The sequence below is a fragment of the Phyllobates terribilis genome, unplaced genomic scaffold (assembly GCF_046119375.1).
Source record: "Phyllobates terribilis strain yellow unplaced genomic scaffold, ASM4611937v1 Scaffold_2__4_contigs__length_985480577, whole genome shotgun sequence".
NCBI classification, from domain to species: Eukaryota; Metazoa; Chordata; class Amphibia; order Anura; family Dendrobatidae; genus Phyllobates; species Phyllobates terribilis.
The window spans coordinates 524,974,009-524,986,945 of NW_027362762.1; the positions used below are offsets into that span (position 1 = coordinate 524,974,009).

Sequence of the window (12,937 nt, forward strand, 5' to 3'; positions counted from 1 at the left end):
TCACATACCCCATTTCTTTATACTGTCTATTGCCCCCTCTAACATCAATGACAGTTTGAAGTCTTTTGTGGTAGTTGTGGATGAGGTTCTTTAATTTCTCAGATGGTAAAGCTGCCCATTCTTCTTGGCAAAAAGCCTCCAGTTCCTGTAAATTCCTGGGCTGTCTAGCATGAACTGCTAGCTTGAGATCTCCCCAGAGTGGCTCAATGATATTGAGGTCAGGAGACTGAGATGGCCACTCCAGAACCTTCACTTTGTTCTGCTGTAGCCAATGACAGGTCGACTTGTCCTTGTGTTTTGGATACTTGTCATGTTGGAACGTCGAAGTACGTTCCATGCGCAGCTTCCGGGCTGGTGAGTGCAAATTTGCCTCCAGTATTTGCTGATAACGTGCTGCATTCATCTTTCCTTCAACTTTTACCAAGTTTCCTGTGCCTTTGTAGCTCACACATCCCCAAAACATCAGCGATCCACCTCTGTGCTTTACTGTCGAAATGGTGTTCCTTCCATCATAGGCCTTGTTGATCTCTCTCCAAATGTAACGTTTATGGTTGTGACCAAAAAGTTCAATTTTGGTCTCATTACTCCAAATTATCTTCTACCAGAAGTTTTGAGGCTTGTCTCTGTGCTATTTGGCATATTGTAGGCGAGATACTTTGTGGCATTTGCGCAGTAATGGTTCTTCTGGCGACTCGACCATGCAGCCCATTTTTCTGCCTCCTTATTGTGCATCTTGAAACAACCACACCGCTAGTTTTCAGAGAGTCCTGAATTTCAGCTGATGTTATTTGTGGGTTTTTCTTTGCATAACAAACAATTTTCCTGGCAGTTGTGGCCGAAATTTTTGTTGGTCTACCTGACCATGGTTTGGTTTTTACATCGCCTCTGATTTTCCATTTGTTAATCACAGTTTGAACGCTGCTGACTGGCATTATCAATTCCTTGGATATTTTTTTGTATCCCTTTCCTGTGTTATACAGTTCAACTACCTTTTCCTGTAGATCCGTTGACAATTCTTTTGCTTTCCCCATGACTCACAATCCAGAAACGTCACGTCAGTGGCTGGATGAAAGATGCAAAAGTCTGTCTGGATCCCAGAAACTCACACAGCTTTTATGCACACACATTGATTACAAGCAAACAGGTCACAGGTGAGGATGTTACCTTTAGTAGCCATTCAAACCCATTTGTGTCAAATTTTGTGCATGTTATCAAGCCAAAATCATCAGGGTATGTGAACTTTTGATCAGGGTCATTTGGATGTTTTTGGTTGTCATTAAGATTTAAAAAGAGAAAACACAATAGTTTGACAATAAATTGCTTCACCCAACCAATAACCATGAGTGGAGAATTTTTTTTTTATATATATATCATTCATATTCTCTGAAACAAGGACAAGAAAGGAAAAATTCTGCCGGGGTATGTAAACTTTTGAGCACAACTGTATGTCTATATCCTTTAACTCTCTCCAGCTCTGCCCAGAATACCCCAAAATATATGAAACACCCTGAAATTGGGATCTAAAATCAAGAGTCATCAACTCTGTGTTTGAGAATTTGGCTCTGTTCACCGTTCCTTTTATCTGGTCTGTTTAGAACAGACAAACAGAATAAAAATCTGTTACATTCCTGTTTCATATGGAAGCAGTGGTGTCCGTTTCTTAGTATGAAGGAAAACAATCCGACACGTCAAACTTTTTCTTCCGTTGTAAAAATTAACAAACAGAAACCAGACAAATCGATGGGGTTTCCTCTGCGTTCGTTTGAAACAGGAATGCAGTGGATCTGAATTCCTTGTGTCTATTCCGTTTAACTGTTAAAAAAGATAAACACGTGAACAGGGCCTTTACCTGTCAAGTGGAAAACTCATGCCGCTCAACCAATTCCTTTCAATACAAAATGTGCTTCCTCACAGAAGCCCCAAACCTGCTATTGTTTGCATGCAACCTATTAACCCGCTTCTGGGCCATCTGTCATGGCAATACAGATATGCCGAAATAATAGTATGCAGTCATTCCCAGTGTATTTTATCCACTTCTGTGCTGATAAACTTATGCTCATTATAAGCAAATTGTCTGGGAACTATGGCGAGGCGGAGCAGAGGGCACAGCACATAGGGAGTACGGAGAATGTGTCATCCATGTGTCATAGCTTTTATGAAATGGTCATGCACGATCTATGTTGTTCATCGCTTCACATGAAAACTACTATAAATGTAAAATTGACCTCTGGATCCCCCTTTATGAGTCAGAATGTAGTGCCACTGTGTTGGCAGATTAATTTGACTGGCCGAAATGTAATACTACAATCATGGCCAAAAGTTTTGAGACTGACTCAAAATTTGGTTGTCATAAAGTTTGCTGTTTTTTAATCTTTTAGTCAGATGTTTCTATGGTTACTGAAGTACAATTATAAGCATTTCATAAGTTTTATTGACAAATGCATTAAGTTTATTAGACTCAATATATTCTGTGTTGACCCATATTTTTCAAGACTTCTGCTCTTCACCCTTGCTTTCTAGATATCAGATTCTGGGCCAAATCCTGACTGATCATGGCATCCCAGTCTGATCAATGCTTGGAGTTTATCACAATTTCTTTACTCTTTGAAGATTGACCACAAGGATTGGCCACGTTCACATGTCTGTGTTTCTGGTGCATGTGACGTCCATTTTCCCACGGACTGGAGACACTTACATACACACATCCATTATAACCTATGGGGCTGTGCATATGTCCGTGTTTTCACACGAACCGTTGTCATTGTGACCCACACATTGACATATCCGTTTTTTTCTGGCATCACAGACGTCCATACATCCCGCACACGTGCACACGGATTACATACAGTGTGACATCTGTGTGCCATACCAGAGTAGAATGTAGAATAAAAGTAAAAAAAAATTAGGTGTTAAAGATGTGCAAAGCTATAGATAGATATCCGAGAGATGTATAATTTGTGCTTTGTGTGTAGCTTACTGTACAGGTAGTAACCTAATAAATAAATAAATGAAAAAAATGACATGGGATACTTCCCATTTTTGGTAACCGTCAAAGGTAAAGCCGACAGCTGTGACCTGATTTTATCAGTCTGGGAAGGTCCATGGATATTGAGTCCTTACCAGCCTAAAAATACCCGCCATCAGCCGTCCCAGAAGTGAAGCATCACGTGAGATACGCAAATTCTGGCGCTTCAGCTTCGCTCTTCCCGATTGTCCTGGTGCTTTGGCAATCAGGGTAATTGGGCTTTACATTTATATTTTTTTACATCTGGAAGATCAACAGAAAACCCCATATTTCTATAGTGCCCTGGCCCTATTAGAGAGTTTTTCTTGTGCAACATTATTTGTATACAAGAGTGAAAAGAAAACCTTACCTACAATGTATTCAATTAAGTCAAAGGTCTGCGTGTACTTAAATACCAAAAGTGGCTTACTTTTATCCAATACCTACATTTAAACTAGGGGGCGTTTACACTGTACGATAATTGTGAAAGAGCATTGTCAAAAACACTTGTTTCACCATTACTTTGTTGTGTACAGAGGCTGCCGATCATCCGATCAATTAGAAAAGCACTTGTTCATCAGGTGAAATTATCTTTTGCACAGCTCAAAAAATCATTATTCTCGGCAATGCACCGACTTGTATAAACAGGACACGCACTGCCGAGAACTATGGTAGCCTTTACAGTTCACTTCTGTCTGCCTGTGTAAACTGGCATTTAAACAACCGCCGACCAGAAAACGTCTACCGAGCAATGGTTGTATCGTGCCACCAGTCCACGTAAACGAACCCTTAGGCTAATTTTGTTAACTTATATCATGGATCGGATAAAGTTTATACTTTTATAAAATCATTTGTTCTTGTCTGGTGAAGAAATGAATTGTTCTGTTTGTCTGTTTTTAGATTTTGAGATGGAGTCCAGGCTGGATTTTGGTGTCAGATTCACAACAGAAACACCCATTGCTCCTCCCACAGCCACAGCACTAAAACCTGCACCCACAGTATACCCTCTTCCTCCTGTACAGACGACTTTGCTTCCTCCTACAACACAAGCAACATTAGTACATCGACACCACCCATGGGTTCTTCCTGAAGCCCCCGAAACACCATCTATAACTCCTGCACCTACACCAACTATACCTACCAAAGATGCAGCAACCCCTGCTGCTGTAACGCAAGCAACAGCTAGGACAACCGAAGTACGCCGGTTACAGCCTGTGATTATAGTTTCCACGTTAACAACACTGATGCCTACTACAGCAGAGGAAGAAGCAAATGAATGGGATGATATTACTGACAGCATCGGGACCATTCCAGACCAGGGAAGCAGCATGCAGTGGTCTACTCAAGAATACAGAACAGTTCAGACAACTGTTGCAGATAATATAGAGGACCTGGAAGAAGTGTCTCCAACTCAGCAACCCCAGGTGAGGATTTAGGCCATCTGCAATAGAATGCCAAGAGTGTGCAAAGCAGTCATCCAAGCAAAAGGTGGCTACTTTGAAGAACCTAGAATATAAGACATATTTTCAGTTGTTTCACACTTTTTTGTTAAGTATATAATTCCACATGTGTTAATTCATAGTTTTGATGCCTTCAGTGTGAATGTACAATTTTCATAGTCATGAAAATACAGAAAAATCTTTAAATGAGAAGGTGTGTCCAAACTTTTGGTCTATACTGTATGTGAAAAAACTTTGGGATTTATTTTAATGTTGCTGGCAATTTGTTGCTCTGTAGATAAGTATATAAACTCGAGTTAAAAAATAGCATATTGTAAGGATTTGAGGGAAGTGTTTGAGAGAGCCAGAATCAGTTGTTTTATTTTCTACTGGATTTTATATATCCCAGATTTTCATGGGCCTCCCCAATGATTCTTCCAATGGTAATGTCCATCAGATGCACAGAATTCAAACCACTGCTTGTTTGTCTGCAGTTAGACTAAGGCTTCCGTGTAAACTAGGCTTTAGAGCAGTTGTGAACCACCTTTTCTAGTTCCAGACCATATTGTCAGATTGAACCAATTCTAAAAACTACAATAAAACGATCTGAGTCATTATAGAATATTGTAATTAACAACCATAAATATCCTATATCTGTAAGTTCCAGTTCCTGGACGCTCACCTATCACAAAACTAAGGAATCGCCTTCTACTGCACTATGCGTTACTTCACTTCTCCACTTCTGTCTGGTAAGGAACATACAGGTGCATCTCACTAAATTAGAATATCATCAAAAAGTTAATTTATTTCAGTTCTTCAATACAATAAGTGAAACTCATATATTATATACAGTCATGGCCAAAAGTTTTGAGAATGACACCAAAATTATATTTTCACATGATCTGCTGGCCTCTGGTTTTTATTAGTGTTTGTCTGATGTTTATATCACATACAGAAATATAATTGCAATCATATTATGAGTACCAATAGGTTATATTGACAGTTAGAATGAGTTAATGCAGCAAGTCAATATTTGCAGTGTTGCCCCTTCTTCTTCAAGACCTCTGTAATTCTCCCTGGCATGCTCTCAATCAACTTTTGGACCAAATCCTGACTGATAGCAGTCCATTCTTGCATAATCAATGCTTGCATTTTGCCAGAATTTGTTGGTTTTTGTTTGTCCACCCGTCTCTTGATGATTGACCACAAGTTCTCAATGGGATTAAGATCTGGGGAGTTTCCAGGCCATGGACCCAAAATCTCTATGTTTTGTTCCATGAGCCATTTAGTTATCACCTTTGCTTTATGGCAAGGTGCTCCATCATGTTGGAAAAGGCATTGTTGGGCGCCAAACTGCTCTTGGACGGTTGGGAGAAGTTGCTCTTGGAGGACATTCTGGTACCATTCTTTATTCATGGCTGTGTTTTTAGGCAAGACTGTGAGTGAGCCGATTCCCTTGGCTGAGAAGCAACCCCACACATGAATGGTTTCAGGATGCTTTACAGTTGGCATGAGACAAGACTGGTGGTAGCGCTCACCTCTTCTTCTCCGAATAAGCTGTTTTCCAGATGTCCCAAACAATCGAAAAGGGGATTTATCAGAGAAAATGACTTTGCCTCAGTCCTCAGCAGTCCACTCCCTGTACCTTTTGCAGAATATCAGTCGGTCCCTGATGTTTTTTCTGGAGAGAAGTGGCTTCTTTGCTGCCCTCCTTGAAACCAGCCCTTGCTCAAAGAGTCTCCGCCTCACAGTGCGTGCAGAAGCACTCACACCAGCCTGCTGCAATTCCTGAGCAAGCTCAGCACTGCTGGTAGTCCGATCCCGCAGCTGAAACAGTTTTAAGATACGGTCCTAGCGCTTGCTGGTCTTTCTTGGGCACCCTGGAGCCTTTTTGACAACAATGGAAGCTCTCTCCTTGAAGTTCTTGATGATGCGATAGATTGTTGACTGAGGTGCAATCTTTGTAGCTGCGTTACTCTTCCCTGTTAGGCCATTTTTGTGCAGTGCAATGATGGCTGCACGTGTTTCTTTAGAGATAACCATGGTTAACTGAAGAGAAACAATGATACCAAGAACCAGCCTCCTTTTAAAGTGTCCAGTGATGTCATTCTTACTTAATCATGACTGATTGATCGCCAGCCCTGTCCTCATCAACACCCACACCTGTGTTAATGGATCAATCACTAAAACGATGTTAGCTGCTCCTTTTAAGGCAGGACTGCAATGATGTTGAAATGTGTTTTGGGGGTTAAAGTTCATTTTCTGGGCAAATATTGACTTTCCAAGTACAGTAATTGCTGTTAAGCTGATCACTCTTTGACTTTCAGGAGTAAATCCAAATTGCCATTACAAAAAATGAAGCAGTAAACTTTGGAAAAATTACTATTTGTCTCATTCTCAATGCTTTTGGCCATGACTGTAGAGTCATTACAAACAGAGTGATCTATTTCAAGTGTTTATTTCTGTTAATATTGATGATTATGGCTTACAGCCAATGAAAACACAAAAGTCAGTATCTCAGTAAATTAGAATAATTAACAAAAAACACCTTCAAAGGCTTCCTAAGCGTTTAAAAAGGCCCCTTAGTCTGTTTCAGTAGGCTCCACAATCATGGGGAAGACTGCTGACTTGACAGGGGGAAGACGGCTGACTTGACAGATGTCCAGAAGGCAGTCATTGACACACACCACAAGGTCCCAGAGTTCCAATTTTCATTTGGAAATCAAGGTCCTAGAGTCTGGAGGAAGAGTGGAGAGGCCACAATCCAAGCTGCTTGAGGTCTAGTGTGAAGTTTCCACAATCAGTGATGGTTTGGGGAGCCATGTCATCTGCTGGTGTAGGTCCACTGTGTTTTATCAAGACCAAAGTCAGCGCAGCCGTCTACCAGGACATTTTAGAGCACTTCATGCTTCCCTCTGCCAACAAGCTTTTTGGAGATGGAAATTTCATTCTCCAGCAGGACTTGGCCCCTGTCCACACTGCCAAAAGTACCAATACCTGGTTTACAAACAACGGTATCACTGTGCTTGATTGGCCAGCAAACTCACCTGACCTTAACCCCATAGAGCATCTATTGGGTATTGTCAAGAGGAAGATGAGAGACACCAGACCTAACAATGCCGACGAGCTGAAGGCTGCTATCAAAGTAACCTGGGCTTCCATAACACCTCAGCAGTGCCACAGGCTGATCGCCTCCATGCCACACCGCATTGATGCCGTAATTGATGCAAAAGGAGCCCCGACCAAGTATTGAGGGCATTTACTGAACATACATTTCAGTAGGCCAACATTTCAGATTTTAAAATCATTTTTTAAGCTGTTGTTGTAACGTATTCTAATTTACTGAGATAATGACTTTTGTGTTTTCATTGGCTGTAAGCCATAATCATCAACATTAACAGAAATAAACACTTGAAATAGATCACTCTGTTTGTAATGACTATATAATATGAAGAACTGAAATAAATTAACTTTTTGATGATATTCTAATTTAGTGAGATGCACCTGTACATGTCAGCAGATACATACAGAATGTCCCTGACCAGAATGCCATTGTGAGCCGTATGTGGCCCCTGGAGCGTAGTTTGTGCACACCTGCTCTGGAGAAAACAATATTTTTTTAATATAAAAGCGTAGGCTATTACCAGGGAATGGAGAAAAGTGGGAATCAAAAGAGGCAAATAGTGTAAGGCAAAATAGATTTTTCTTGTAAAATGTTTAATTTTAATGAAGTAGTGGACGGCCTCAGTAATCCATACTTTCTCTGTTTCGTTGACAGACAGACAGCTGGGTGGTGACCATAGCTACTACACGTGATGGTGATATAGAGGTGCCAGTGATAGGAGGTCCAAGTGGTGACTTTGAGATCCAAGAGGAGGAGGAAACATCTAAGACGCAGCCACCCACAGTATTTGACCTGGGCAATGAAGTATTACCACCTGGCACACCGCCCACTGATCACGGTCGAGGAAGGAAATTAGACACTGGTCTCATTGACAACACTATAGATTCTGGGAATACCCTGGCACAGATGCCTCAAAAGAATATTCTGGAGAGAAGAGAAGTGTTAATAGGTAAGTGCATTCTTTCTATCTGGACTCACACCTTCATTTCCTCAGCAACTCAGTACATGGATGTATTTAAATTGATTTGTTTTATATTTAAAGGCATTTTACCTTGGAACAAATGCTGTCTTTGTCAGTCCTATAGAAGTGATTGTTTTGGTGATCATGCATGCGCACAATACCAATCTATGCAGGGGACTTCCAGACCCTCCCCCTGTTTTCAGTTCTCAAATTGTGTTTTTAAAAGTAGAAACACTGATCTGCCTGCTGGGAATATTCCTCTTTTTCTGTAGGACTGACTGACGTTATGTCTATTTTTGTGTACTGGAAAGTGTTAAAGGGAACCTGTCACCAGAAAAAAACGCTATTAACCTGCAGATATGAGGTTAATCTACAGATTAGTAGCGTTATTAACCCGCCCAGCACCCACACTTAGCCGAACACTGCTGGGAGAAAATTAACTTTATTCTCCCCAGCAGCATTCCAGCTTCAGTCACTGCTCTAACTATACAGAGCGGCTGTAACTGTGCCCCCCTGCCGTGACTGACACTGCCTCTGCATTGGGACCGGCTGTCAGTCAGGGCCAGGGGTGCGGTTACAGCTACCGCTTTGCTCTGTATACTCAGAACAGTGATTGAACCCGCACTGATGCCGCCCCTGTGACTGAAGTCGAGGAGAATAAAGTTAATTTTCTCTCCGCAGCATTCGGCTAAGTGCGGTGTCGGGCAGGTTAGTAACGCTATTAACCTGCCGATTAACCCTATATCTGCAGGTTAATAGTGTTTTTTCTGGTGACAGGTTCCCTTTAACACATTCATTCTTATGTCATATATCTACTCTACTCTGCAGAGAGAAATACCATACGCGTTCAGAATTGTAAAGTGGTGCGGAATATAATAATTTTCATAATAATATGAAAATTATTATATTTTATAAACATCAGTGCTTCTGTCTGACTGGCTGAGTGGGATCATGTGATGAACCATGTGACCTCACAAACACTTCTGAGTAAGTGTAGCAGGACTTCAACGAGCAAGTCACAAAATATCCAGCTGGATCTGATTTTTTTTTGCGACTTACTTGTCGCGTTTATGGTACCTTAAGAGTCACAATGCGACCCCAATTTCTTCTATTGCTATGTGTGATTCTGCTGTGATGCATCAGCTACACATCACAATCTTGCGCTAGCGGTGTTGCAGCTATAGTTGCCATGTAGCCCCAGCCTATGTATGATTTGTCAGAATGTGAATGGTCAAGACCATTAATTCTTTATTATCCCTCAAATTCTACTTCCAAGGTTCACTGTGTGCCATAGGGCCTATACACCATAGGAAATAACATATACTGCTGCATGTTACTGAACTGTGCCCAAAACTGTGTCTTTTCTCACATTGACTAACTGTTCTTCCTACCTACCCTGCATACACTTTGTCAGACTTGCCAACGCTCCTAAATTTGCAGAATTTTCAAATACAGTGTGACAAAGTCACTGACAGAATACTGGAGGGGAGATATGTTTCACTGAGGCTGTTAGCTTCAATGATGTGAAACGTGGAAGTCTTCTGCATAGTAGTTGCAGAGAGGGTTAAACAGCCATTTAAAAAGGGCATGTTTTATAGGTGGATGGCAATAGCACAAGCGAGACGCCATCCACCATATCTCCACCCCAGGGCGGGTCTGGGCTTTAAATAGCCAGACTTTTCACTCAGGTGGTGTTCAGTGTGTGGAAGCTAGAGAGAGAGGAGCTTGTGTTTGTACTAAAACTGGACCATGTGCTCTTCCTAATCCTGAGTGGCCCGACCCCGGCCGAAGTAAGGACTGTACTGTACCTATTTCCTTTTTGTTTCCTGTTATGTCAGAAAGCTATGTTTGTGTTTTGCACTACGCCGTGGTTTATGCTGCTCTTAATAATAAACCACCAAGTCATTTAAAGAGACAGTGTCCTGTATCTACCTCCGAGTGCAGCAGAATGAGAGACTCTACCACAACAGTGACAGCATATATCCTGAATTTTTAAATGGTCACATCACAATTGGGATTACCCCAGGACCTGGGAAGGTTGAAGTCATTCATGGGAGTGTTAGGGTTGGCTTCTGGGGGTGGTATTTAATACTAATGTTGGTTATTATGTACACTGTGTGCAGAATTATTAGGCAAGTTGTATTTTACAGGATTATTTTTATTATTGATCAACAACTATGTTCTCAATCAACCCAAAAGACTCATAAATATCCAAGCTTAATATTTTTGGAAGTTGGAGTGGGATTTTTTTAGATTTGGCTATCTTAGGAGGATATCTGTTTGTGCAGGTAACTATTACTGTGCAGAATTATTAGGCAACTTAATAAAAACCAAATATAATCCCATCTCGCTTGTTTATTTTCACCAGGTAAACCAATATCAGTGCACAAAATTTAGAAATAAACATTTCTGACATCCAAAAACAAAAATCTAAAAAATTAGTGATCAGTATAGCCACCTTTCTTTATGATGACACTCAACAGCCTTCCATCCATAGATTCTGTCATTTGCTTGATCTGTTTTCGATCAACATTGCATGCAGCAGCCACCACAGCCTCCCAGACACTGTTCCGAGAGGTGTACTGTTTTCCCTCCCTGTAGATCTCACATTTTACGATGGACCACAGGTTCTCTATGGGGTTCAGAACAGGTGAACAAGGGGCCATGTCATTATTTTTTCTTCATTTAGACCTTTCCTGGCCAGCCACGCTGTGGAGTAGTTGGATGCATGTGATGGAGCATTGTCCTGTGTAACGGGTCTGGGAGGTGGAACCTCTGAGCAACTATACAAAGGGGCAGTCCTTGTAAGGAAGCGGGTGGCTCCCAGGGAAGGCGGGCAGATAGTCACGGCAAATGACAGGGACAGTCTCTGGGTAGAAGGGCAGGAAGTCACGGCAAGTGACGGGGACAGTCTCTTGACAGGCGGGTGGTCACGGCAAGTGACAGCAGGGTAAGAGTCTCTAGACGGGCAGGTGGTCACGGCAAGTGACAGCAGGGTAAGAGTCTCTAGACGGGCAGGTGGTCACGGCAAGTGACAGCAGGGTAAGAGTCTCTAGACGGGCAGGTGGTCACGGCAGGTGACAGCAGGGTAAGAGTCTCTAGACGGGCAGGTAGTCACGGCTAGTGACAGCAGAGCCTCCAGGTAGGCTAGCAGGCAGGTAGCCAGTGAGCGCTCCCAGGTGAGCGGGCAAGAGTCTCTGGACAAGCAGGTGGTCACAGCAAGTGACGGCAGGGCCTCCAGTTAGGCAAGCAGGCAGGTAGCAGGTGAGCGCTCCCAGGTGAGCGGGCAAGAGTCTCTGGACAGGCAGGTGGTCACAGCAAGTGACGGCTAAGCCTCCAGGTAGGCTAGCAGGCAGGTAGCAGGTGAGCGCTCCCAGGTGAGCGAGTAAGAGTCTCTGGACAGGCAGGTGGTCACAGCAAGTGACGGCTAAGTCTCCAGGTAGGCTAGCAGGCAGGTAGCAGGTGAGCGCTCCCAGGTGAGCGAGTAAGAGTCTCTGGACAGGCAGGCAGGTATCTGGCAGGTACTTCCTGGTCCGCAGGCGGACTGATCCATAGACAGACTGGCAGGTGCTGGTAGGCAGACTGTCGGACCACAGGATAGCAAGCAGGTAAGCAGATATCAGTCAGGTATCAGGCAGGTATCTAACAGGAATCTGGCAGGTGACTGGCAGGTAACTGGTAACGGGACCTGAGGGCTGAAGCAGAGTTGAAAGGCTTTGCAACAACATTGCTCGGGCACCTCCATTTTGGAGGAGGTGCCTTATATATTGTGAGGTCCTCCGGCCATTGGCCGGGGACTCCTTAGGACGGCGCGCGCGGCCCCTTTAAGAGAGGGGGAGCGCGCGCGCGCCCTAAGCACAGAGGCCGGGAAGCAGCGCGCGCTGCCAGCAGAGCGGGAGGAAGACGCCGGGCACGGAGCGGAGAGGTGAGGGGAACGGCGTCCCTGCCTAGCAGGAGGCTGGGACGCCGACGCTACATCCTGCATGAAAATCATGTTTTTCTTGAAGGATACCGACTTCTTCCTGTACAACTGCTTGAAGAAGTTGTCTTCCAGAAACTGGCAGTAGGTCTGGGAGTTGTGCTTCACTCCATCCTCAACCCGAAAAGGTTCCACAAGTTCATCTTTGATGATACCAGCCCATTCCAGTACCCCACCTCCACCTTGCTGGCGTCTGAATTGGAGTGGAGCTCTCTGCCCTTTACTGATCCAGCCTCTGGCCCATCCATCTGGCCCATCAAGAGTCACTCTCATTTCATCAGTCCATAAAACCTTTGAAAAATCAGTCTTAAGATATTTCTTGACCCATTCTTGACGTTTTATCTTATGTTTCTTGTTCAAAGGTGGTCGTTTTTCAGCCTTCCTTACCTTGGCCATGTCCCTGAGTATCGCACACCTTGTGCTTTTTGAT

At 43.1% G+C, this 12,937-nt stretch overlaps 1 protein-coding gene across 1 annotated transcript in view; it reads left to right on the forward strand.

Moving 5' to 3' along the window:
* The window catches only part of SDC3 (syndecan 3), a 172,239-nt gene that overhangs the window by 141,145 nt on the left and 18,157 nt on the right, over nucleotides 1-12,937 (forward strand). Inside the window, exons 3-4 of the mRNA XM_073666020.1 lie at nucleotides 3,905-4,428; nucleotides 8,222-8,516. Of these exons, the coding sequence (XP_073522121.1) occupies nucleotides 3,905-4,428; nucleotides 8,222-8,516 (819 nt within the window). The remainder of the gene's footprint in view (nucleotides 1-3,904; nucleotides 4,429-8,221; nucleotides 8,517-12,937) is intronic.